This window comes from Ursus americanus, chromosome 30, assembly GCF_024610735.1.
Source record: "Ursus americanus isolate L20-20 chromosome 30, mUrsAme1.1.p, whole genome shotgun sequence".
Taxonomy (NCBI): Eukaryota; Metazoa; Chordata; class Mammalia; order Carnivora; family Ursidae; genus Ursus; species Ursus americanus.
The window spans coordinates 28,993,930-29,020,720 of record NC_142156.1 but is presented as its reverse complement, the minus strand read 5'-3'; the positions used below and the strand labels follow the sequence as shown (position 1 = coordinate 29,020,720).

At 55.2% G+C, this 26,791-nt stretch overlaps 1 protein-coding gene across 4 annotated transcripts in view; it reads right to left on the bottom strand.

Moving 5' to 3' along the window:
• The window catches only part of TXNRD2 (thioredoxin reductase 2), a 48,969-nt gene that overhangs the window by 16,109 nt on the left and 6,069 nt on the right, over positions 1-26,791 (bottom strand). For all 4 annotated transcript variants that reach the window (XM_045815197.2, XM_045815195.2, XM_045815198.2 and 1 more), the window contains exons 3-11: positions 21,951-22,007; positions 21,454-21,595; positions 20,773-20,847; positions 18,891-18,969; positions 18,349-18,411; positions 14,640-14,710; positions 6,451-6,470; positions 5,607-5,698; positions 3,004-3,178 (exon numbers count right to left, since the gene is read on the bottom strand). In XM_045815197.2, the coding sequence (XP_045671153.2) occupies positions 3,004-3,178; positions 5,607-5,698; positions 6,451-6,470; positions 14,640-14,710; positions 18,349-18,411; positions 18,891-18,969; positions 20,773-20,847; positions 21,454-21,595; positions 21,951-22,007 (774 nt within the window). The remainder of the gene's footprint in view (positions 1-3,003; positions 3,179-5,606; positions 5,699-6,450; positions 6,471-14,639; positions 14,711-18,348; positions 18,412-18,890; positions 18,970-20,772; positions 20,848-21,453; positions 21,596-21,950; positions 22,008-26,791) is intronic.

Here is a 26,791-nt window from a genome sequence, read left to right as displayed (position 1 = left end):
GCTCAGAAGTTATCTGGGGGTTTTACACACAGGTGGGCGAGACCAAGTTCCCTGCTAAGACAAAGTCTGAGGGAGAGAAAATGGCTGATTCCTAACAGACCAAGGGGGCTGCTGAGGCAGGGCCAGGACAGCCCTTCCTGGCACTCTGGATGGTGGGAACACCAGCCGTCTGGGCCTTCTGACCATGGGCAGGACTCCTGTAGCCCAGGGAGGGATGCACCAGAGCCGCCACCCTCGCCTCGAAGAAGGCTAGAGACGCTGAGGGGCACGGGACAGTTCTAGCAGCCGGCTTTCCCAGGGCTTCGCTCAGAGGCCCCTGGCCAGCCTCTGAAACAAAGTCGAAGCTAAACCTCAGCTGAGCTCCAGCTCAGAAGCGTTTCCACGCACAAGCGTCCACCCGGCTGCCCCGTCCTGCCCCTGCTCCCCCTGCCCCGACGGCTGAGGATTCAGGCCACAACTGGTTAACTGCACAGGGTGAATTCGAGCCCGCGGCACGGCGCAGGCTGACTGTCTTCACTCAGCACTGTAATCGGCACATCTGCAGACAGGAAATCCTCCTCGCTGCGAGTTCCCAGTCTATTATCTGAGACACCTGGTGTGGGTGGGTGATTCAGAGACAAACAATGAGCCGGCCCCCTGCACAGCAATTAACTGCTTTAACTGCTAATGTGTTTAATCCACCACGTGGAGATCAAGGCTGGGCCGAGGAAGAGACTCGGAGTCCTCCCGGGCTTGCAGACTGCAGGGCCCACCTCGCCATCCCTGCGCATACCGTCCTCACCAGCTGTGACCAGGGCACCAGGCACAAGCTCAGCCCCGTGGAAGCTCCTTGCAGCCCTTAATGTGTGCCCTTCGGACGTGAGGGGCATCCTTCCCTCCTGTTTTTAACACACGTCAAAGCCCAGCTTGTGTGCACAGAGTGCTGGTTACTGGGGCAGGACGTATGGTCCGGGAGCTGTTTGCAGTGCCAGCCCTTCAGCCGCTGGGGGTGTTTTATTTTAACCTCCTGGATCGGATCATCCTTTATTGCAGGCAGAAATAATGCTTGGTTAAAGGCTTATCGAGGTAAACCAGCAGACAACATTCCCAGTTGTTAAACTGGGAAGTGGCTCCTGATTGTTTACAAAACCTGGCCCAGGAGCGAGCAGCGAAGTCAGCACATGCCCGTACAGCCCCAGAAGGCGTGCCAGAAACCGCCGCCACCGCAGCGCCGCCTCGGGAAGCAAGGTCAAAGGCCAAGGACTGTGAAAAGCTTCCACCCCCAGCATCAATCACGTCAGGCAGACTGTCTGGGGGATGCTCTTTTTGAAAATACAGAAAATAAAACGGACTCCTGCAGAAGGGAGGGCAGGCCTGTGCGCCAGAGGCCCTGCATGTCGCCCACCAGGGACCTGTCTGGAAGCTGGGAGGACCTTGAGGCTTTCTGAGGGCACAGCCGCTGCCGTCAGAGTAGGCTTAGCGGATGGCATATGGGCAGAGGCCTTTGCCTCTGTCCAACGGCGGGAGAAGGGATGTGGGTGTTTGGGGTCCCCGAAGTGGTATCAGGGGACAAAGGAAGAGGCTGGGGGTGCAGATGGGAGGGGAGAAACTTGCTACCACACCTTTTAAAATGAGTTTAAGATAAATGTCAATGTACGCTTCCGAATCTGAATAGTTACATCATCTTTCAAGTGTTGAACAAAATAAACCTACTTCAGTTTACTTTCATGATCTGAACAAGAATATCTCCTGTGGTCGCTGACTAAATTTAGGGCAAGAGGCACTAAACTAACTGCAAGGCATTTTCCTTGCTCCTTAAATCTGCTCTTGTTGACTGCACACAAGTGAAGAGCTCCGACTCCCCCAGAGTTTATCTCACGGTCTGATTGCCAAGCGTTCTGAGAACTCAGGGAAACCAGCGAGGCTTCTCAGAAGTCACTGCTCTGTGATGCAGCCCTGTTCCTCCCGGGAGCCTCACTGCAGGGGATGCTGGGACCAGGCCAACCAGGTCCCGGCAAACGCTGACGTGACAGCCTCTCTGAGCACTCAGTAAACGTTCGATTAACTGACGTGGAGACGGATGATGATTCTGACAGCTACACAGATTCTGAGCCCAGGTTCACAGAAGAGGGACAACTGATCAGGCTCGGCGCAGAGACCCCAGTGAACTGGAAACGTCGAGAGAAAGGAAGATCTGCATTGCTCCTATTTTTAACATGCAAGTGGGCAGGGGGCTTAGGAAAATGAAATTCCAACCCTAGAGGACGCAGCTGTCAAGGTGAGCACGATGTCCGAGCAGGTGTGCTGCAGCCGGCCCCACATGCCCTCACTAACGAGAACGCGTCAGCCCTCTGCGGCCGGACCCCACTCACAGCAACGCCGAGCCCCACCCACCAGCAGGCTCATGATGGACACAGTGAGCTCTTCGCTCTTCCCATCTGGCTCCTGGCCAGGGCGCCTTTCCTCGAAGCCCACGTCCCTTCCCTCAGACCAGCTGAGGCCCAGGCCCTGGGCAGGCGTCTCCCCCACTGCATCCCCACTCTCCATCCTGCCCCTTGGGGTGCAGGGAGGAGCCAGCCTGGGAGGGAGTATGTCCGGCAATGTCAGCAATGGGCTAATTCTGTCCAGCCATGCTCGCTCGGCTTTCGCCCCCACAAAAAGCTGGACCCACACATCTCAGGGAAGAGGAGGATGAGAAGACAATCACTTGCGGGCGAGCTGGCAGCCAACCCACGTGCAGCTGAGGAAGGCCCAAGGCCTCTGCCCCATCACTGATGCCATCTCTGGACGTCTGCAAAGTGTGACTTCCACAAAGGCCAGGAAGGCATCTACTGCAGAGCTCAAACCAACCCACCAGAGGTGATGGAAACAAGCCCACAAGCTGGTACGATGGCCAGAGAGGTGTGCTGTGACAGCTGGCCCCCCCGAAAGCCAGCAGAACGAGGGGAGCCCTGGAGATAGCAGCAAGGGGAGGCGATGCTGCTGGCCTCCGTGTGGCTCACGTGTGGCTCGGCGCACCCTTACCTACGGCCCACAGGACGGTGTTGAAGGTGCCCGTGTCCTCTTTGCCAGAGGTGAGGTCCTCCCAGGTAACCTGGAGCTGGCCATCTGGGAGCCTCCGCACTCTTGAGGGGGTGCAGCCTCTCAGGAACCGGGTGCCTCGAGAGGCCATGTATTCCGTGACCAAGGAAGACATTTGCTGCAAAGCACGAGAGAACATGCTGTGAGGCCCAGGTAGCGGTGAGAATGTCCATTCCTGACGACTGTGGGAAGAAAGGACGTGGTCTCCTGCCTGCTTGAAAAAGCCCTAGAGGAGCCCAAGAAAGGTTCATCCAAAGGAGAAGGTCCAAGGCCCCTCCTCTGCTGCTACGTGGCCTCGGTCCACCCCCAATTCTGGGTCCCCTTGTACTCTGTGGAACTGAGGGCTGAGCTGGGACAGCATCTGATGCCAGCTCCAAATCCGAGAACCTGGAGTTAGGATGCACTTGACCTTTGGGCTCTTCTCTACATGCCGATTAACGAAGTCTTCACTAAAAGCAATGACAGAGAAGCACCCCCTTCCCCTGGGGGCTCTGGCCTGGCTGAACGAGATGGCACTTCACTCCAGAGCTGCCACCCCTTCGCCCCTGCTGAATGCTGTCACTTCCTCAGCCACTGGGGAGATGGGACAGTAGGTGGGCCCCTCCGCTCCCCACCAAGACAGACAAGGTAGCGGGCATGGGGGGGGGCAGGGCATCTGCAGAGAGGGCTCCCTCCTCCCAGCCTAGCAGGCTCTGCAGCCCCTGGCCGCAGATGGAGGCCCAGCTGCTGGGGCCGCTGTGGGCGCTTGTGCAGGCCAGAGCCCCAGTCAGACACAGCTTTTTCTTTGAAGAGAAAATACAAGCCATGGTTTAAATCCTCTGGTGCTGGCTCATTTCAAGACACACCCCATGAGGAGACTGCCTGTTCAGGACTATCACACCAGTCACGGGAACGCAGGTGTAGGCTGCCAATCCCTCTGGACGCCTGTAAGCCTGGAGCCTCTATCACAGTCTGTGGGGGAACTCCTGGCCCCACTGAGCCACGTGGCCAGACCACCAGCCCTAGCCCTGCCACCATGGCTGCACATCCTTCTGAGGCAGGGCCTGGGTCACCTGGCCTCACCACCGCGCCCCCACGTCCCAGGGCACCCCAGCTCGTCGGCCTCCAACTTCTGCTGGGCTGGAAGGCCAGTCTTCCGAGTGGTCCTCGTTCCTGCGGCCCCTCTGCTTCACAGGCCTCGTCCTTCTCTGCATCCCGCAGCGCGGCCCCCTGCACTCCTGTCTGCCACCCAGCACACTGCACCCGTACCCCAAGGCACAGAGACCTTTTCCGGATGCTGTGGCCCCGCTGTGGGCGCTTAGTACATGAGCATAGAGTGAAGTGAAAGAGGGGCGCCTGGGTGGCTCAGTCAGCTGGGCATCTGCCTTCAGCTCAGGTCATGATCCCAGGGTGCTGGGATTGAATCCCACGTTGGGCTCCTTGCTCAGTGGGGAGCCTGCTTCTCCCTCTGCCTGCCGCTCCCCCTGCTTGTTTGTTCTTTCTCTCTCTCTCTGATAAATAAATAAAATCTTAAAAAAAAAAAAAAGAAAGAAAGAAAGCGTGGCCCCGCACAGGACAGAGGGCCAGGTATCCACGTCCACTGGGTGGGGTGGGGTTGGGGGCTGAACACAGCAGGCCCCCTGCTTCCCTCTGCAAAAGCTCACCAGGCCTGAGAGCACTGATGGGCAGGGGTCTGTCTTCCTTCTCGGGCACATGAGAGGACATTTTGACATCTTGACAGCGATAACCCGAGTTTGGTTTTAGCAGGTGACTCTTCCTTGAAGAGTTTTTAGTTAAAAACAAAACAAAACAGAAAACAGCAAACCACGTGCCCCTGGCATGGACGCCTCTGCCGTCAGCAGGGGTATCTATGGCCCAGACGCGGATCAGGACAACCCCCACTCTTCAGACCCTGCAGGGCGGCCCTCCGAGCTCCTGCCACGCGGCTCTCAGGAGCCACTGACAGGCAGGCTGCGTGAGGTGCTGGCCCCGTACAGTGGACAGGATGTGGAACTGGCGGGGCATCAGAGGCTGTGGGGACACTCTGAGCACTCCGGGTGGACCGCCGGCCAGGAAAGCCATCAAGTGCTTGTCCTGACTCATAAATTACAGCTTTTCAGTCTATGGCGGGGGACTGGGAAGGCAGCCAGGGGCTGCCATCTCCTGCGGTGGTCACCCAGGGCCTGACCAGCCTGCTTCCCGACCTGGAGCTGCCCCTGCGGAGGCGGCCCCCCACTCAGCACCAGGGGAGCTCAGCAAGGGAGACGGGGCAACACGTCAGCCGACACGCTTTCTGCTTACTGATGGAGTGACTAGAAGGGCTGACCCAACCTCATGGTCCATGAGGCTGGCCTGGCATGCCCACCAACGTCCCTTTGGTCCAGGGGAAGTTTCCACTGTTCCATGTGCCAGCCCACCCTTTCACACTCTGGCAGGTGTTTTCTATTTCAGGAACAGTCTCCTTACTCAAGGGCCAGTTTCTAAAGACTGAGAGCTCACTCCCAGACCACACCTGCACCTGCCTGGGAGAGAGTATAGGGTGGGAGCTGGGGCACACGCAGCCATACCTGGTCAAAGCCCCGCAGGGGGATGCTTCTTATCATGACGGTGGTGTCCAGTCCGAGCCCGGTGAGGAAGCCGGCACACTCCAGGGCCACATCTGCCAGAGGCTAAGGAATGCTAATGGACCGTGACATCAGGAGCCAAGGGGCGAGACCCCCAGTGCCCTGGCCAGCCACCCACTCCCCCACCAACCTCCCACACCCCAACCTCATACACACAAGTCCAAGGTGAGGTGGGAACTCTGGCTGTCACGGCACGTGGGCACTGTCCAGTACCCAGGGCCCATGAGGCTTCTGCCTCCATGGGGCATTTGTCCAGGCTCCCTGCAGTTTAATGTCAGCCTTTGGGGCCAGGCCCACCCCCCGAGGGGTCCAAGCAGCGACAGAAGGGAAGAGTGTCATTCATGAAAGAAACGAAACAGCTGCTTTCGACCCGTGTTCTCAGCTAGCAGTCCCAGCTTTCACCTTCCCTCAGCCATCCCCTCTCCTGACCGCAGATCCTCCCATGGCTCCTCTTCTGACCCTCTGAAGGAACGGGCCTGGAGGCGGCTGCTCTCCAGGGAGCACCACCTGCCTCGCGGCTGTGTCCAGCTGCCCCGACGGGCTCAGCCGTCTCAGTGTGTGGCTCAGGAAACGCCTCCAGGAAGCCCTAGCCTCAAAGGTCAGCCTCAAATTGTCCCCTGAGTACAGGTCATCTGCCCTGAGCGGCCCTGTAAGTGCCTGGCTCCAGGCGGCAGACGGTCCTCCCTGCCGGAAGGGAGGGCCGTGGGGGAGGGGCTCTAGGAACCAGGCATCCACTCTTAGGACTGTGAGCACAGCCGGCTGTCACCTGCACGCCGGCAAAGGATACAGCTGGCCCCAACCACCAACCTGTTAGAGAGAGAAAGAACGGTGAGGCCCACATGTGGCCCGCCATGGCCCACATGCAGCTGTCTTGACTGGGGCCTCTGCAGGGCGGACGGGGCCCTTCAGCTTTCCTGCAAGGTGCCTGGTCAGCTGACGCGTCACTGCTGATGAGTCAGCTGAGGCTAACTGTTCAAACAGTTTGTCCCAAGATACAAAACCCACTTCCCAGAGGCTCCGACTATGAAAATAAATGACAAACACGGTGTCGCTGAATCAGAAAATTGCCTGGTGGTGAAAGATGTGAGTGGTCAGTGACAGAACAGCACATGTCCTGTGAAAGGTCCGGGGAGTGCGACCAACGCAGAGTCCACGGGTGTGTGAAGAACAATCCCATCAGAACAAGGGGAATGGTTTTCTTTCTGTCCTAATGTAAATGCTGCCATGGGGTCCCTCCGGATCTTCGGCGGCCAGGATGGAAGCAGACAGGCTTTGCAGGACAGGGAGGGCACTAGACGGGAGGGAGGCTTCTGGGACAGCGGCAGCTGTAGGCAGAACATCCTTGGACCGTGGAAGGCCAGGCTGGAAGGGCAGGCTGGAAGGCCTGCGTGTGCCTGTCCAGCCCCACCACGCACGGGCCAGGGCCAGGAGAGGTAGCTCCCCGGAGCAAGAATGAGGGCATCTGGGGGCAGAGAGAGACACAGGGCACTGGGACCCAGAAGAGTCATTTAAAATATCTGCCCTAGTAGTATAAGCCCTCTCCCGTTGTTCAGCTACACTCTGCATACATGAACACACGTGCACGCAAGCACACGTACACACACGCGCACAGAACCTAACACGGAACGACAATTCCCAGCCCGGGTGGCAACATGTGGGTGGGCTTGTCAGATCGCCCCTTCAGCCTTTGAACAAGAGGAGGTGATGTAAGGATGGATAAGCCCAATGTCAGCACTAATCCTGGCAGGTACTAATGATATAATTCCATTTCAAAAAGCAGTCTATCCCGTGGAGTACTGCGGCAGGTGCCCTGCGGGAAGCCACCGGCACACGGCTTCCTCGCGGGGGCTGGGGACAGAACTAGGCTGGAGTCACGTTCGAGGAGAGTGAGCAGAGCTCACCACACGAAAAAGTTGAGAGAAACACTGGGCCCCGCAGCTGGCAGGAGCACAGAGACGCATTCAGGGCCCCACACAGGCCTGGCAACGTCTAAGAAAGAGACACGCTGGCATACGTGCATATTCACGCATGTACGTGGCCACGCATACGTGTAATAGGTAGGTCTCTGCGTAGGGGCGTTTTCAACATGACATGACCTAACTTCTCTTGTACTTGATGTATATGGTGAAAAGTACAAGCTTTTCTTTAAGATGTGAAATTTTGAGTTACTTAAAATACAATTTAACTGCTTTGAACATCCTGCCTTAAAGGCAAGATGAAGTTGGGTAAAAGCGTCAACGCCAAACTCGCAGTGCCCTTTGCTCCCTGCTGCCAGCAGTGGCCACGGTGCAGGCCGACCGCCTCTCAGATAGCCGCATCATACAGGTACTAGGGGAGCCCCTCTGTTGGACAACGGGGCTGTCCCCGGCCTGTCTTGGAGCCTTCCCACCTCTGTGAAGTGGACCCTCCGGCAGGAGCCAGCCGGCTGCCGGCTACAGCCTATAGGACAGCTCCGGACCCTCATGTCACATTGCTGAGGACGCAGGAAGGCAGTCTCCTGATTTTGGCAAAACCATTTTGTTTCCCTCCCGGGTCCCTTCCCACCCTTGTGCACTTTGTGGATGGGGAGCTGGGCAGGGAGGGAGGGCAGGCGGCCACGCAGGCGCTGAACACCCCCCGCCCCCAGCTCCTCCCATGGAGCCACCTCAGTGCTCTGGGCCTCCCGCTCCCACCTCCAAGCCACGGGCGCCCGCCCTTCTCAGGCCACCAGCTCTGACTTGCCGACAGTGGGTACATCTGGGAGAAGGCCGGTGCCAGCTCGGCCATCCTGAAGTGGGTGTCCTTGACGGCACGTGTAGAGCTGAAATCTCATACACAAACAAGCGTCCTGCCTGCTTGAAGGTAATTTGGGGTCGCTTCTTGTCTTTGTGAGCAAGGATTATCAAAATATTGGTTTTCACTCCATCCCTGCCCCCAATTTATCAAATAATCACATTCTTTGCAGAATGCAGAATCCAAGAGCTCAGAGAACTCCCTTCCAACGAGCTGAAGTGGGAAAATCCCAAAGTAAAACCGGACAGACCCCGGAGCCTCCAGATCACGAGGGTAGGGGGGCCAGAAGAGGGGCTTTGTTTTGTTTTTACTGGTAGCTTTGAAACTGCAGACAAGTTCCTCTGGCCGCTGAAGGGACCCCTGGCCAGGAAGGGGGCCTGGGAACAATGGGGCTGAAGCCGGCTGCCAGGGTGCAGGGACCAATGCCAGCCCTGGCCAGCCATAGGAGGACAGGGGTGCTGGCAGCAGCGGAAGTCAGGACCAGCTTGTCAGATCTGGGGGAAGGGCCCAAGTGAGCCTCTGAGGGATGGAAACACTAGCCTTGTCACTACGTTAAGAGGCCTGGACACAAGGGCATCAGCCCACGCGGGCAGTCGCCGCCCGACATCCCGGGAGGCCCTGATGCAATTGCACATGTGTTCTGGGCAGCTCCACTCTCTGTGCCCTTCGGTGTGCAAACATTTCATGCGAAGCTATAACTACTGTGGGATTAGCCTAATCACAGGGCAGACTTTCTTGTTCAAAATCTGAATGGGGGAGGAAGCAGAAACAAAAGCCTTAATTCAGACCCATGAGGCCCCAGCTTAAAGAGCCCTCCACCTGCCTCTCGAGTTTGAAGGCCCCTGATCCGCTCCCCAAGGGGAACACCCACACAAAGTGAGGGCCTCACGGCAGGCACCTGGCTCCTTGGCAGCCCCGCCAGTGCAGGAAATGCCAAGCGGGCTGCCGAGCTCAGGTGCCCCAGGGAGGCAGCAGGGAGGGTGGGGGGCCCCAAGGCCTCCTTCCCAGTGGGGGCTGGCTCCGGGCCTGCCTGGGATCTGCCAGCCCCATGCCACCCATCGGGGTCCGACACTGGGCCCACCTCCGCCCAGCCAGAGCCTCTCTGTTCTGGCCTCACAGCAATGCCACCCCGAGGAGCTGTCTTCCTCAGCCCCTGGGCCCAGTATGTCTTAGCCACAGGGACACACCATGGAGATGGTCAGCGGGGCTTTAAGGCTGGTAGCCAAGTCTTGGGCAGATAGCCGGTCTCCCTTTCGCCGGACACGAGGTGTCACACCAAATAAACATGGGCGTTAAGCAGGAAATGAGAAAATTCACAGCAGTGAGTTTTCCTAACCAAACGGCTGTGGTTCTTTGCATGATAAAATTTATATCCTTCCCTTTTGCGCTCATGGAAAGAGAAAAATGATCACAATACCTAGTCAGCTTCCAGACTCAAAATAAGGGTCAAAAAAAGCTGCTTCTAGGACCAACTCTGACAGGCAGTGTTAAATCAGCCTGAGTTACAAAAATACCCTGCCTCACAGAGCCCTGGTCCCCAAGGACAGAGGGCCAGGCTGTGCAGCTGTGGCAGAGAGGACAGTCCTGGGCCGGCGAGTGGGAACAGCAGGGTCCGGGCTGTCACCTGGAAATGGCAACTCAGTGGTGTGTCAGGCCAATGTGGGGGAAGAGCTGCCCCTAGGTGGCTTCAGTCTCATTCAAGTCCTCTGCCATCAGAGAACGGTGATGGCACTGGGGTCACCCCAGAGCTGCCCACTCAGAGCCCAGCTGTGCAGAGAGCTGGCCTGTAGACCTGGAATGAACTGCAGGCAGGAGTGCTGACCAGCTGGGCCAGGGAGCCGAGCGGGTGTGGAGCAGAGTGACCAGCATCTGGACAGTTGCAGAGTGTGGGGACCTGAGGATGTTGGCCCAGGGCAGGCTGGAAGGCCCCACCCAAGTCCCAGCCAGGATGCCCAGGTCCAGAAGGCCTGGAAGGGGAGGTGGCCCTCCAGCTGAGTGAGCCAAGATCACCAGGCTGTGGGATCAGAGGTGGAGCTAGATACCCCAGTGCCTGCCTCCTTCAAGTCACTGTGGGGAGTCAGCCCACCTTTCCCCCTTCCACCCTCCCTCCACCTGCCAGGAGTTGCTGGGCTGGACATCTGGGACAGGCAGGGCTGCACGCCATCTCTCAGCCTCCCCACACAGGGCAGCGCACTCCCTCTGCACCCCCATTTCCTCCCCTGGTGGTGGACAGTTTCTTGAAGTGACCATTATCCCCCTGACCGGTCCTTCCAAAGGGGCTCCTGCTACTTGCCCAGGGAACCCTGTCCTTCCCCCAGAATCCTCCTCACTTCTTCAACCTGCCCTGGATTTACACAGAAAACGGAAGATGTGAGGACAGCAGAAATGCCGACAAGCCAGACGCAAAGCTGGCATTCGGGTGGCCGGGGCTGAGTAGATGCCAATCTCATGGTCCCACTTCAGGCTGAGGGTGTGGTTCTGAGGGTCTGGGCCACCAGGGCTCCCCCTTGCCCTGGCCTGGCCTCAGAGGGCCCTGCTCGCAGACTTGGGAGCTCACGCTGCCTACGGCGGAGGTTTCTAACAGGCGGACCTGTTACCTCCGGGGTGCCAAGCCAGGCACCCAGCTGTGTCGTGAAGGCTGTTTTATTCTTCCCGCCAACTGGGCTTGGGCTTCATCATCCCCTCTTTGCCATCTGTCTAGCCCTGGGCTCCCCAGACCTGGATTCGAGCAAAGGAGAACAGGGAGGCTCCTCACATGTCCCTGAGGCTGAACACCTCTGTGGCCACCGGGTTCCATGCTTTGAGGGAACAAAGGCGTAAGACAACCCCGGGAGCCTGGAGGGCTGCAGGCCCCACTGAGGGCTCCTGGTCACTGTGCCCCACTCGGATGCACCCTGAAAGGTCTTGGATGCTGCCCGTGTCCCGTCATGGGAGGGATGGAGGGAGGAAGGCCCTGTGCATGCCGCAGAACGCACAAGGGACGCGGGGCTGGCTGTGCCCATGCGGAGCCTCCGAAGGGTCGCGAGGAGCTGGCCGGTGGGGCCTGCACGCACTGCAGGCAGAGGCCAGCTTGTTGGGTGCCGTCGGCCACCGGCTGCACCTCCTGATGGGACGGAGCAGCGATGCCCCGCCCGGCTGCGGGAGGCACTACAGGGCTGGGGGCAGCCCTCAGGTCCATATTAATTTCAGCTCCATTTTAAAGGCGAGTTAAAATAAACACAGGGAATATTTATAAGGCAAATAAATCTGGCAGAAACAGCCCCTCCAAGTGTGAGTGGAGGCCTCCCCCTCAGCCCCAGCCCAAGCTGATAAAATACAGAAATGCTACTGTAGACCCTCCGGGCTTATTTTGACTGCGGCAGAGGAATGCAGCATGTAAACACTGACTCCCATATCACACTGTTACAACTTGCATTAACAGCACCGGACAAAAGCCGCATTTTCACAGAAGCATCGTACAGGGATATATCTCCAGCTTAATTTTTAAAAAAAACCATTTCCTCACATAAATCATGCTCAGAACGAAACGGGTGACTGATACATTGCAAACACTTTTTTTTCTTAAACAATAACATACCTAGATTCCTTCTAAACGAAAGAGCTTTTTAAAAAAAAAAAAAAAATCTTCTAAATGTTTTTTTTCTGAAGAAAATAAACACAGCACTTTCTTTCCTGACCAAAAGATCTGGGGTGGTGTCTTCCCGGCTGAGCAGGGCGCTGCCCCGGCACACGGTCGCGGAGGAGGGGCCCAGGCCCGGGGCCACCGCGCTGAGCACGGGTGGCACCCAGCGCTCCTGGGCCTCCCGTGAGCAGTGGCTAGAGAGACAATCACTAGAAACTGACCCCTTCCTGGACACTGAGACGCTACCTTTAAAGCGCAATGGGAAGTAGCAAACAACGGGAACAACAGAATACATAGGAACTAATTTGACAAAAGACCGGGATTCAGAAAATGCTGGCCTTGGGTTACAGGCCGAGATGACCGAAATGCATGGGGGCCTCAGACAGGACCCAAGCTCCGGCGGCGAGCTGGCCTCCGAGGCAGCTGCACATTTAAGGCCGTCTGCACCACGGGTCGGAGAAGCACTATGGAGAGACTGGCAAAGCAAGGCTATGTTCCACCCAGAAGAATCAGTGCAAAAGAAAACTAAGAAGATCTGAAGCCGGTGCCCGGTCCTTGTGCCACTGATAGAGGAAAGCCGGAGTCAGAAGCCAGAGCAGGACTGGACTCCACTCGGAGACTGAGCTTTCAGACTGGCTCGTGGGGCTGCTGGTCAGTGACACCAGAACCCTGGCAGCCCAGCCCCCACCGCGTCACTCCATGCCACACCACGACATGCCACACCACGTGTCATGACACACCATACCACACCATGCCAAAGATGAACCGCAAACACCCCAAGGACGCAAAGGAAAACCCAACCTGTGGAAGCTCTAAGGGAAAATACAGGGACTGTTTTTCAAAAACAATCTTGGGGGTGGAGCAGGCCTTCCTGAACATGCAATAAATCTAAAAGCCATTAAGGGTAAAAAGAGATCTAAGGTAGGTTAAAAAAATTTTTCAAAAAAACCATTTGTATATCACTCAAGTGAAATGACATGACAAGCCGAGAAAATGTGCAACAGGAATGGCCTGGGATCACAGCCCTAGTACGCGAACCAGCTGGAAGATAAGAACAGATGAGAAAAAAGAAAACCCAGAGAGAAAGTGGGCCACGCCACGGACCAGGCCGACAACACACACACACTCGCTCACACACACTCACGCGTTCACAGACACACTCGGTTTTCAATGGCTCGTAACTGCACTAAAACGATGACTGGAAGTAGAAAGCACGGACAGAATCGGGTCACGTGTGACGATTAGCAGAGAACCCAGAAAGTTCAGCATAGAGGAAAAAAGTGATCAGTGTCACAGCCTGAAATTTACAAACTTCTGTAGGAAATAATACCACCGAGTAAAAGAGAAAGCACAGCCTGGGGAGCGGGTGGAACGTGACAGAGGGATCCAAGCCTGCGTGAGCTTTGACCACAGTCCCTGGAGGGCCCACACATGCCTTGGGCAGGAACAACTGGCGTTCAGCCCCCGGGAGCAGGAGGAGAGGCTCCTTCCTGTTTTACAGCTCATGAAAAAGCCGATGGCCCGGCCCAGTTAGGAGGAAGAGGGGAGCAGGCAAAAGTGCTCCTGGAACAGGGGCAGCCCACCGGCAGGGAATACCTGCGAGCGAGACGTGTGAAGCCCTGGACCCAGGTTCTCTGCTTGTAAGAAACCCCCCTGATAGGTATACAGAGCACATAAGAAGCATCATGACAGCAGATCAGATGCACAGCAAAGGTTTTCACTGCAGCATTTCATAACGTCGACAAAAAGCCCAGTGAGATGCTCGGGAGTCTTGGAAAGATAAACTATACCACATCCATTCAAGGGAATCAAGCCCCAGCCCCGACCAGAGATGCCTCATGAAGTGGGAGAGCACACGTGTGCCCGTTCACACACACTCCCCTACATGTACACTTGTGCACACACGCCCATCCGCCCTGGCACACTTTTCCACCCATATTTTCTCAAACGCCAAGTCCCAAGGCAACGGAGAGCCACTGACGACCAAGACTCTGCTGCCCTCTGGTGGCCCTTCCAGGCCCTGCGAGCATGGAGTCCCCCAGACGCCACTCACAGGACCTGTCTGGACCCGGAACCCAACAGGCTGCTCTGTGGGCACAGGAAATGCGTTTAGTGTATGAACACCCGCTCAGGGAGCGTAAAACCGCTCACACACTGCACGTCTCACTTCCTGGGCTACAGATGCTGAGAACTTTGGAGCCTTCACTGCATTTCAGGGAAGCCCAAGGTTCAAACTAGAGGAAAGGGGATGTTTAATCAAGACCTGCAAGAGAGGCCAAGGGCTTTCCCTGAGGACCTGCCTTACTTTCTCCTCCTTGAATATCTTCCCTCTGTGATGTCTCTGAAGGGACCCACTGGAAGCCCGGGGCTTCCAGAACCCTGTTTGAAAAACACGGGTCATCACTTCCAAGACAGTCAAGAGCCCCAGCAAGGGGCGCAAGCACCGGGCTCCCTGTCCTTCTTTCACGTAGACAGGGAAGAATACACTAGGGAGAGAGGACCAACATGTGGTTCTGAATGGCTCTCATGTTTGCAACAGTGAATGAAAGAGGATCTCCATTAAGGTACACATCGGGTCTTACGTTTTTCCAGGGGATTCCTTCAGCCAGAAGATGTCGTCACTTGTAATTCCATATTCCAAGGCACCTTCGATCTATCCAGAAAAAAAGGATCAACGTGAGAAGAGCATCTCTTGGCCTGTCCCCAGAGACTTCCCCCAAAGAAGATGACCATTTTGTAGACAAAACTCAACCAGAACCACCCCAGCCCACCCATGGGTGCCCTTCCCTCCTCCACACACTGTTGTTCAGGTTGTGGCCTCTAGGGACAGGTGACCTGGCTCTCTCTGACTTGGTGCACCATCTGTCTTCCGGGCAAAGCACCTAGCACTCCTTGGCTGTGCAAGGTGGTTGGGGAGCCGGCGCATGGCCCACAGCTTTTCCTCCCTGCTCTCCAGGGCCTTCCCCTTGATCGAGACGCTGGGCTGAGGGAAGGCAGGTGGGGAGCAGAGTGATGCAGGGCGTGGAGGGGCAGGCTGGCCCCAAGGGCACTGGGCTGAAGACTGGACGCTCCTGGGCACCCTTGAGGGAGCCCAGGAATTGTAGACGCCCCTGTATCCCAGCGGAGCCTTAGGAGGGGCTGCTACGCAGGTGGGGGAGACACAAGGACCAGCGACCTCTCAGTGGTCCATGAGGGTAGGAGGAATAAGATGTGCTGGTGGAGAGGAAGCGGACTGCAAACAGTTTATGATTCCAATTGGCAATAAAAATAAAGTCAGGAATTTCTCGGGTTTGTGTAAAGAAAACCAAAAGGTCTAGAAATCAAAGGGACTAAAACACGAGCGAGTCTTGGCAGACACCCATGCAGGCGGTGGTGGGATGGGTGGTGGGACAGCAGAGGAGCCACTGAGCTGCCTCCCCCTGGGCCAGACAGCTCCTGCTCTATCCCATTCATGGCAGTCGCCTAGCTGAGGCCCAGCAGGCTGGGGCCAGGCCTGTCACCACTGCAGGGCAACCTGGCACTGGCACATATGTAGGTCTGCCCCAGATGACCGCCCAGCTCCTGGGAGCTGACTGTGGCCTTCAGGGGCTTTACGCAGAACCAACGTTGGTCTGGCTGAAGGGTGAGGGGTCACTAACGGTCACTCACCTTTCCTCTGTCTGTTGGCAGACCTTGAACAACAGCACCACACCACCCCACAGAGCCATGTAACCTGCCCAAGGGCCACCTCTGTGCACAGCCACCTGTCCCCTCCGGAGGCTGCTGTTGCGGGCCTGACAGCTGGAGGGAGGCATGGTGTTCCTCTGAGGACTGGAGGTGTGCCTTTTCCCCCATGCCCCCTCTGCTCCCCATTTCAGAAGCGAAGGTGGAGGTTTGGGACTTAGGCATCTGAAGAGAAACAGAACCAGTCCCTTGTTCTTCCTCCATCTGCTCCGTCTGTGCTCTGTCGGTGTAACTAGGAGGCAGAAGTGGCCTCCAGGCCCAGGGAGTCTGTGGGCCTCACGCACTTTGCTGCAGCCCATGTGGAGGCTCCGGCCTTGTGCCATCTGCTTCCCAGGACCCCTGGGAGACCCACGGGGATGTGGCCTCGGCCAAGCCCCTTCCTGCCTCCCATCCCCCTCTCCTGCCTCCCATCCCCCTCTCCTGCCTCCCATCCCCCTCTCCTGCCTCCCATCCCCCTCTCCTGCCTCCCATCCCCCTCTCCACTACTTTGACTGTACGGCCCCTTCCTTAGCTCCACCTGCCTCGTGGGAGTGAGGGCAGAGAAGCGCCCTCACAGAAGACCGGCCAGGAGGGGATGCTGGCAAAAAAACGTGAGGCGAGGACCTCCCAATGTTCACCCTTCCATAAAAACAGCCAGACAAGTAGCAAAAACAGACTGAACTTTTTGAGAACTCTGGAAATTAAGCAAAAGCTTGCACAACACAGGGAATATTTAGGCAAGAAAAATGGCTGAAACTTGGTAAGAATGGCGGTGAGCTTTGTGGAGTGGTAACAGACTCTAGCCCCATCCCTCAGCACAGTGGCAACCTTGAGCAATGATGAGCAACTTAAAAAACATACCAGGGAGAGCAGAGCAGAGCCAAGCCAAGCCAGAGCCTTTGCAAAGCTCCTTCCCAAGAAACAGTCATCGATGGACCTGGCTGGGGCTTCCCTGGAAGACCCCACTCGAAAGGCTTGTCTTCAACCTCGTTTGACCTGGCCCAGGGCCAGAAGCCTCTCTCAGGGGAGGATCTGCCCAGTGACTGATGTCACAGCTGCCTGAGGCAATGGATATCAGCTGAAGCAAACAACACACCACCCAAGAGCTTAAAAGGAAAAGCCAAGGAGCGAGCTGTCCATGGGGGCTTTGAAAAGCTCCTGCATATTCCTGGGGACCTAGAAGGCCAGGTGTAGGCCCTGGACTGCGCACACACCTGGGAAAGGCCTGAGGCAACCTGAGCTCTCACCTCCGGCTGACCTCAAGGCCCAACACAGGCAGGAAGTGAGGGCTAAGGCAGAGTTTCTGGCGCCTGGCTGACTGCCCAAACCATGTCCCCAAATGCCTGCAGAATCTGTCAGCAAGGACTGGGCCATTTCTCCAAGCGCTTCAGGAAATCTCTGTCTCATTACTAGCTGACCACTAAGCCAGTGGAGCAGAGACCTCAGTGGCCTCCCCTGATAAAGAATATAGACTTTACAAAATCGCTTCAGAAAACCGCCTGACATACGACGGCAATAAACAAAATCCTACGGTGGAGAGAGATTCTGATTTCCAGAGTTAACACATTACTTTGTTTGAAATATTCCCTTCTCAATAACAACAAACATTTCTGAAACATAAAGAACCAGGAAAGCACGACCTTCACATGTTATCGGGGGGTTGGGGGGTACATAAAATGTGCAGCCGCTTTGGACAACAGGCTGCTGGCTCTTCAAAAGGTTAAAAACGGCGTTACCCTATGACCTGTCAACTACGTCCACAGAAAGCTACCGCACAGATGTTCACAGCAGCGTTATTCACAAGAGCTCGAAGTGCAAACAACTCAGATGTCCATCGACGGACAAGTGGACAAACAAAATAGGGTCCAGCCACACAATGGCTCATTATTCAGGCATAAAAAGGAGTGAAGCTCTGGCACAGGCTTCCGCGTGGATGAAACTCGACAACCTTCTGTGAGTGCAGGAAGCCAGGCACAAAGGCCACACGTTGTCTGATTTCACTTATGTGAAGGACCCAGAACGGCCAAGTCCACAGAGACGGAAAACAGACTAGAGGTCGCCAGGGGCTGGGGAGCCGGCAACGGCAGTGACCACTCACGGGATAGGACTTCATTTCGGGCATGAAAATGTTCTGGAATTAGGTAGTGGAGACTGACGCTTGCACAACTCTGTGAACACACTAAAACTCCCTGAATTGTACCCTTTAAAAGGGTGCATTTTATGGTATGAGAATCTTATGTCGTGATTTGGGGTGGGGGCAGGAAGAAGAGGTTTTAAGTCCCGGATGTTCCAACACCTTGAGGCTGAGGAGAAAAGGAAGAACCAGCAGAGAGAGATAAAGGAGACCAGGGGCAGGGATGTCCCAGAGCCACCTGAAGAGCGAGGGGAGGTGGGGGGGTCCCTGCCGGCCTGCTTCCGTAGAACGGAGTGGAGAGAGCATTAGAAAGTGACCAGAATGAATATAGAAAAAAACTTTTTTTTTTTTTAAGAAAAGAAAGAGTGGGGGTGCTGCTAGTGTGGGAAGTGTGAGCTGGGGGGCCGTGAACGTGCCCGGGGTGCAAGGCAAGACTGTGTTCTGGGTACACTCACGTGGGTGGGGTATTTCGGCCGTCCTCCAGTAGCAATGACGATGTGCTCAGCCGAAAGCAGAGTCTGAGAATAAACCGAGGAAGCTGTGGTCAGGCAGGTCCGCACTGGCTCCCGGCAGAGACCCACGCTCTGCAGTGTGGACCCTCCGGCCAGCAGCTCAGAGGTCCCTTGGAGCTGGGAGCCTATCGAGGGTCCTCGAGCCAGGAGGGGGCCCAGCAGAAGAGGGCAGGGAGACATCCTAACTCCAAGCACCCCGTGGTTTACAGAGCACCCTGCAGGTGCCTCATCCTTCGATCCCCACAAAACTCTGCGAGGGTATGATCACCCACCCTGTCGCCTGGCGCAGCGGGCAGCCTGGCACCCCGTGCATTTCAGTGACGCGTTTCATCGTTTGTAAAGAATCACAACAGGCTCAGAGGGACCTGCAGTCGATTCCAGCAACGCTTGTTACGGAGAACAGCACTGAGGTCGAACAAAGCCGGAGTCCTTGGAAGGGTCAGGACCCCCCTGAGACGAGCCACTTGGGAGAGCTGGGCACTCACCTCTTTCCCATCTTTAGCGACACCGCAAACCGTGTGCTCATTGACAAAGCTGGCCTTGATGTTAAAGTACTTGACTTTTCTGCAAAATGAAAATAAGATTGTCAAATATTTCCTCTGCAAATTAAGCATCACCTAGGGGATTAAAGAGGGAGCAGATGGCTAAAAGGCGAGCTTGGGCCCACAGCCTCCTGCCCCCAACCCAGATGGGGCAAGGGGCAAGTGGAGAGTGGCACTGGGAAGTGTGCAGGGGGAGGAGGGCCACGGATCCCTGGAACCGCGAGGACAGAAGCCAACTCGCGATGGCCCTAAGAGCCCAAGTACAGCCCGGTGTGTGATGACAGAAGTGGCTGGGCCTCCCCAGGGTCCATCCTTGTCACCTGGGCACATTCTAGCAGGGAGCAGAAGCCCCTGCATGCACCCAGTTACCCCTGCCACCCAAATGACCAATCTCCCGCTCACAAGGGAGGATAGGCATCAGTTCTGCCTTTAGGGGACAGGAAGGCTGGAAAACAGGTACGACGAGGACAGATGGTCGGGTGCATGGTGTGCAGAAACAACCCACACCTTCTAATAACGAAGGCCACTCTGTAGTGGTGGGTTCCTGGTGCCTTTGGTAAGGCTTCACCACCTCCCTGACTTCACATTCTCCCCACAGTCGAGCCCTGCGCCTCCATATGCCACCTGAGCTGTAAGAACCAAGTCCTCACTCACCCCCACGGCCCAGTAACAGCCAGAGGATGCAGATACAAGTCCCACACTGGCTTCCTTCTGTGGGCACCTCTAGAGTGAGCTTGGGATCGGGCCTGTTTGGCACCTGCCTGGGAGCTGCCTGGGGCCAGCAGGAAGGACGACAGAGCTCTATGCTTCTAGCAAACTGCACTGGGGAATCCTGAGCCCCACACAGAAGAAAAATGACAGGATGCCGCTTAGCTCCCTGAGGGGGGGGACCCCTGGGGATGCCCAGGATGGGCAAGCGGGCCAGCTTTCCCGGCTCAGTTGTCATGGGTTTCATGGGCATGGAACAGCTGCCTATTGTACAGTCCCTGGAAGACTCCTGGGAGCCAAGCAAATAGTGCTCAGATGAGAGCCCCCAGGCCTCTGAGGGCACACTGTCTCCTCCATGACCTGCATGGGCAAAGGGCAGAACTACGGGGCCAGGAGCAAAGCCTAGCCAGAGCCCAGTGCAGTTTTGGGCACTTCTCCTGGTAGCGGCCCCTCAGGGAGGATGCTTTCGTGGGAGGAAGCGTCGGCATCCAGGCTGGGGGACCCCAAAGGACTGATGGGACCTGGAGGTTTCAGGCTGGAATGATTATGTTGGACATTCGCTTCAGCAGACAACACCAGGTGCCTCCATGCATGCCCAGAGAGCCAGCAGGTGTGAGGTTCAGGGTGCGGGAGCCTGGAGATAAGGGGTGAGGTGTGGGGCTTCACAGGGTGGTGCCTCTGCAGCAGCAACACGGGGCTCACTGGGCTCTTTCCGCAACACTGTGGTCGGCCCTGACAGGAGAAAGGTCACCTGCCTCAAGGAAGGCGCTGGCCACTGGGATGGCCCTCTCCGTGCCCCCACATTCTGGCCCTTGGCCTCTCCAGGGCCAGCCCCGAGCATGCCTCCTCCCTGGTGCACAGCCAGGCTCCGGCTGTCCCGCCAACACGCCCCTCACTCCACGCTACTCCAGGCTCTGCGGGCGCCCGCTTGCCGGGCGGCCTTCCGTTCCCAGGGCCTTCACCTCGTCCATGCCTCGTGTGTACACCCCACCCCATGGCAGGGACTTGTCCTCTTATCACTGCCGAGCCTCTGATGAGAAAGCGCCTGCTGAGGGAGGAAATGTCCCCGGAGAGGGCAGGGGGCGGGGGGGGGGGCGGCCGCGCGAGGCCTCAGTACCTGTCCTGCAGCTGGACCCGGTGACCCCAATTCAGGGACTTCACGTAGTTCTGCACGGCCTCTGCCATCGTCCTCCTGTTCACACACAACGAGACACGTTAGAAACCACCACAGAAGCATGAACTGCAGAGTCCCACAACAGATGAGAAGATGCCAACAGCGAGTCAGCAGAAATCCCAAGAAACAAGGTGATTCTAACGGTGGGAAAACGCGACATCTACGCCCACGGCCACTGTCTCTGTCCCGGGTCTGGGGCTGTGGGCCTTGGGCCTCAGGGAAAACGGGGGCTTTGGGCCACAGCCATCAGGACACAGCAGTGGCCCTGAGTCTATGTCATCTGAGACCCACAGAGGGGCCTGTGTGCCGCTCAGAGCAGACCACATGCTACTTGCGGAAGTTCAATCGGCTTCTCGGCCCGCACTAGTGGCCTCTGGGGCCAGACTGTCCTTTCTGAGGGTGTCCTGTGCAGCACAGGACCTTTCGCAGCAACCCAGCAGATGCGGCAGCCCCCCACCCCGACAGTGGTGATAACCAAAAATGTCTCCAGACTTGGCTGAAGGTTGGGGAGGGCGTCGCCCCCGGGTGAGTGCCCCTGTGTGGTAGCTCGCTCCTGTGAGGGTTAATGGGGCAGTAACCCCCGCCCCAGGAGCACAGAAGTGCTGGGAGTGGGGGGCTCCTCACCAGTCATGCAGGACCGGCTGGACGGCCCAGCCGTAGTGGGGGGCATCTTGGATCATGCCCCCCAGCAGCGCTGCCTGGTGCATCAGCTTCTTGGGGATGCAGCCAACGTTCACACACGTGCCGCCGAGGCCCCACCGGGTACCTGGCACGTCAGGAAGAGCATGTTTAGATTTATATTCAGGGGACGGAAGGCTCTCCTGTTCCTCTACGGTTGTGGGTACTGTAAGAGTCCTTTAAGTTGTCGTTTGTAACTCAAGCACGCTCCTGGTGAACCCTGCCCTGGGAATTTACTCTCTATAATTGCAGTCAGAGTTGTCTTTAAATAAGAATGAACAACTTAAAAGCAATGGCGGCTGACTTGCCAAGGAGGACACTCGGCAGAGATCCTGGCCAGCAGTGGTGAATGGCTCTGGGTTCAGCCACCGCCCCCGTATGTGAACCAGGCCCCCACCCTCCTGCTCCCCCAGGACAGACGGCTCCCGTCCGGGCCTACCTACCTCGGGGGGAAGGCTCCACGTAGTCGACCACGGCCACCTTCTTTCCCAGCTGAGCGGCTAGAACGACAAGAGCAGTGGGCAGCTGGGGAACTGCTTTGGGGCTGGGGCTGAGGATCAGACAAGGGCAAGGAAGGAGCTGCCCACCAGCTCTGCACCCGGTCTCCCCACCTGTCCGCCACCACACAGCTGTGCGGCCCACAGGTGGGAACCCTCAGGCCTCTTCTTGACTGCAGCCTTCATCCCAACCACCACAGTGCCAGACCTAGCGCGACGCCCACCCCCTTCACAAGCCCACTGCAGCGGCCCAGTGCCCAGCCCTCCCCAGACTCCTGCCGCACCCGGTTCCAGCCCAAACATTCAGCGTGAGCCCAGCGCCCACCTGGTGCGTACCAGCAGGCATCACAGGAACACCCACTCCCCGAGAGAGGCCCCAGGCTCGGAGCTTCCCTGGCTCTCTCCCCAAGACCTTCCAGGGGACTCGCTCACCTCCTTTGTTCCCCACCGGACATCAGGGGGGCTCCCACCCAAGGTCTACTCTTGTGGGCCTTTGCTGCCTCATTCTCAGGTGAGGAATCGGAAGTTCTGAAGTCAGACGGCAGGTTCAGGGTCAGCGAGCCCCCAAAGGGGGAGGGAGACCTGGGATCCAAACTGCACCTCCTGCCTGGAGTCTCCTGGCCTCCCCCACTGGCTGTCACCGGTTCCTCCCGGGCCACGAGTCCCAGGTGCTGACCCCGTCACCAATTAGCCAGGGCTAATCACGGGGCTTCCCCTTGGCTTGTCTGGGGAGCTGCACTCCAGCCTGGGCTCTGGAATTGACTGCTCCTGAGGGCATGCCCAACTCAAACATCATGACCCATGAGTGTCTGACATACTACAGAACGCACTCGATTCATGGCTATCAACCAAGATCAGAACAAAGTTTTAGAAGCCTTCACGTAAAAACCCATTTTGCTCGACTGACCAACAATGGGATTGCAGTGCTTGTTTTAAAAACTCCAGCCAAGGAGACTCTTCAAACATGCCAGTGTCTGTCTCCCACAGCTGACCACAATGGAGCAACAGGGACCAGATTTATCCTTGCACCCGAGACAACCAAAAATCCAGAGGGAATACATAAAATAATACTTTCAAGAAACTGAACATCAGAAGATCAAGGAGAGTGATTCTTGGAAGACAGGAACAAGGTAATGCAGCATGGGGAGGGGGCCCAGGCAGAGTCCACTGGACACCCTGGCCAAGGAGAAGGGCTGGGAGCCTGGGGAGACTGAGGCAACCAGAGCTCCTGGGACAGAGGACCAGAGAGGAGAGAGCTGCACAGAACCCCAGACAGCTGATCAGTGCATGTGTGTGAGGAAACCACCTGAGGCCAGGAAAGAACCATTCAGAAAGTCTAGAGGAGACAGTGCTCGTGCAGGGCTGGGAAACCAGACTGGAGAAAACACATAATTCCTGGGGAGCTGGGTATGTATTAAGGTCAGACCCCAGTCGCTGAGAATGACTGGGCACAGCTCCAGGCCCACTGAACAAATCCTGAGGATGCAAAAGAATCAAACTCTCTTCCCTGCCTCTCAGAACAGGGTCCAAATGTACCTAGGAATCTCAGATTATCCAGAAGCCAGCAAGGGAAAGTTCAAAGTGTCTGGAATTCAAAAATGGCCAGGCATGCAAAGGACTGGCAAAAGATAAGCCACAAGACAGAAATAATCAGTCAACAGAAAATGACCAAGCACTGACACAGAATTAGCAGAAAAGAAGTAAAACGAGTATTGTAACTGTAATATTCAGAAAGTTAAGGAGCAACATGGAAGATACAAGATAGGACCTAAGCTGAATCTATAGAGATGAAATTACAATACAAGAGACGAAAAATACATCACATGGGATTAATGGTAGATTAGATAGGGCGGATCTTTTATTAGTGAATTTGGAAACATAGGAATAGAAACCCTCCAAATTGAAGAGAACGCCCATGAGCTGAGGGGAAACTCTGAGCAACCTGATATATGTGTGATTAAAGTCTCCAAAAGTGAAGGAGAGGAAGGATGGGAAAATTCTCTGAAGACATAATGGCTGAAAATTCTCACAACCTGATGAGAATGATAAACCCACAGACCCAGGAAACTCGGTGAACTCTAGCAGAAAAATAATTAAGAACTATACCAAGGTGCGCCCTCTTCAAATCGCTGAAAACCAATGAAAAGAGAAAATCCTGAAAACCGAGATAAAAGGGCAGCAGACGACATCAGAAATAATGCAGTGAGAAGCCAGGACAGCAACATCTCTAAAGTACTAAAAGGAAAAAAGAAAATCTACCTCGAATTCTCCACCTAGAGAAAATATATATTTATTTATTTTTTAAAGATTTATTTATTTATTTATTTGACAGAGATAGAGACAGCCAGCCAGAGAGAGAGGGAACACAAGCAGGGGGAGTGGGAGAGGAAGAAGCAGCCTCCTAGCGGAGGAGCCTGATGTGGGGCTCGATCCCATAACCCTGGGATCACGCCCTGAGCCGAAGGCAGACACTCAACCGCTGTGCCACCCAGGCACCCCCGTATATTTTTAAAGATTTTGTTCATTTATTTGAGAGAGAGAGAGAATGCGTGCGCTTGAGCGGGGGAGGGGCAGAGGGAGAGGGACAGAGAGAATCCCAACCAGACTCCGTGCTGAGTGCAGAGCCCCACGCGGAGCCTGAACCCACAACCCTGAGATCATGACCTGAGCGGAAATCAAGAGCTGCATGTTTAACCGACTGAGTCATCCAGGCGCCCTCCACTCCCAGAGAAAACATCTTTTAAAAATAGAGGCAAGATAAAGGTGTCTTCAGACATGCAAAAGCTGAAAGAATTCATTACTCTTACAGTCATACTGCAAAAAATGTTCACGGACGTCCTTAGGGTAGAAGAAAAATGATGCCAGATGGAAACTCAGATCTGTACAAAGGAGAGAACACCAGAAGTGGTGACTACACAGGCAGATCTGTAAGATTTTTTTTCTCCTTAGTTTAATCCTTTTGGAAGGTAACTGTTTAGACAAAATGTAACAATGTGTGATGGGCCTCATAACATGTCAAGGTAAAAGGCATGGCCACAGGGCATAAAGGCTGGGAAGGGAGAAGCTCAAACATGCTACTGTCACAAGGTTTTCGTACCATGTGTGAACTGGACCATATCACTTGCAGGTAGACTGTGACAAGTTCAAGATGTCTTCTGCAAACCCCAAGGCAACCACCTAGCACCGTATTCGTTATGTGAACTCGAAGTGGACCAGAGGCTTAAGTGTCAGGGCTGAAACTGGAAAAGTCTTAGGAGAAGACACAGACATGCATCTTTGTGAGCTTGGATTAGACAACTGTCTCTCAGATAACAAAAGCGTAGCAACAAAAGACACAATAGGTAAACTGGACTTCCATCAAAATCAACAACGTTTGTGCTGCAAAGAACACCATCAGGAAAGTGAAAAGACAATCCATGGAATGGAGGAAGGTATTTGCAAATCACATATCTGATAAGGGTCTGGTAGCCAGACTATAGTTATGTAAGAATAGGGAACATATGTATATGAATTCACGTAACTCAGTTAAAAAAAGACCAATAACCCAATTTCAAAATGGGCAAAGCTGGGGCACCTGGCAGGCTCCAATGGGGGAGCGTGAGATTCTTGATCCCAGGGTTGGGGGTTTGAGCTCCACGCTGGCAGCAGAGATCACTTAAAAGAATACAATCTTAAAAAAAAAAACAAAAACAAAAAAAAAACAGGCAAAGCTTCTGAACAGACATTCCTTCATAGATATGCAAATGCCAATAAACACATGAAAAGATGCTCCATTGCCATTAATCATTAGGAAAACACGGATCAACCACAGTGACGTAGCACTTGACACGTACTCAGGATGACCGCAGTAAAAAGAGACCACAAATGCTGGCTAGGATAGGGGCAAGTTCGAATCCTCCGACAGTGCTGGTGGGACTACAAAACGGTGCGGCCACTTTGGAGAACAGTCTAGCAGGTCCTCAAAAGGTGAAACCATACACTCAGCAATTCTGCTCCTAGACATCTACCAAGGAGAAATGAAAACATGTCCACACAAATACTTGTACCCAATGTTTTCCCAGCCGCATTATTCAGCACAGCCAAAAAGTGGAAACAACCAAATGTCCACCAATGGCCAACGGGATAATAAAATGCGATCTGTCCATGCAGTGGAATGATATTCAGCCATTAAAAGAAATAAAGTCCCAGCGTATGCTCTATCATGGATGAACACTGGAAACAGCACAGTAAGCGGGAGATACAAAGACAAAAGACCACGTATTTGTCTGAAATGTCCAGAATAGGCAAATCTACAGAAACAGAAAGCAGAGTCGTAGTTGCCTGGGATGACAGGTGGAGGGGCTGAGGAGTGGCTGCCAAAGGGTACAGAGTAGTTTCGGGGAGTGATAACAATTTCTACGACTGATGTGGTGATGGTTGTACAACTCTATGAATATACTAAAAACGACTGAATTACGCACGTCACGTGAATGAACAGTATGGGACAGGACTTAATCTCAAAACAAGCTATTAGACAACATAAGAAACACTTAGGGACAAATCTGACAAAAGCTGTATGTTGAAAACTACAAAAGATTGGGGCAATAAATGAAAAAAATACCTCAGGAAGAAATATACTACACGACCTCACGGCTCTACTTAGGCATTTATCCAAGAGAACTGAAAACATACATCCACGCAAAGACACAACCACAAAAGTTCACAGCAGCACCGTTCGCAGTAGCGCCAAACTGCAAACAACCCAGAAGTCCACCTGTAGGTGAATAGACAAAACGCGGTGTACACAC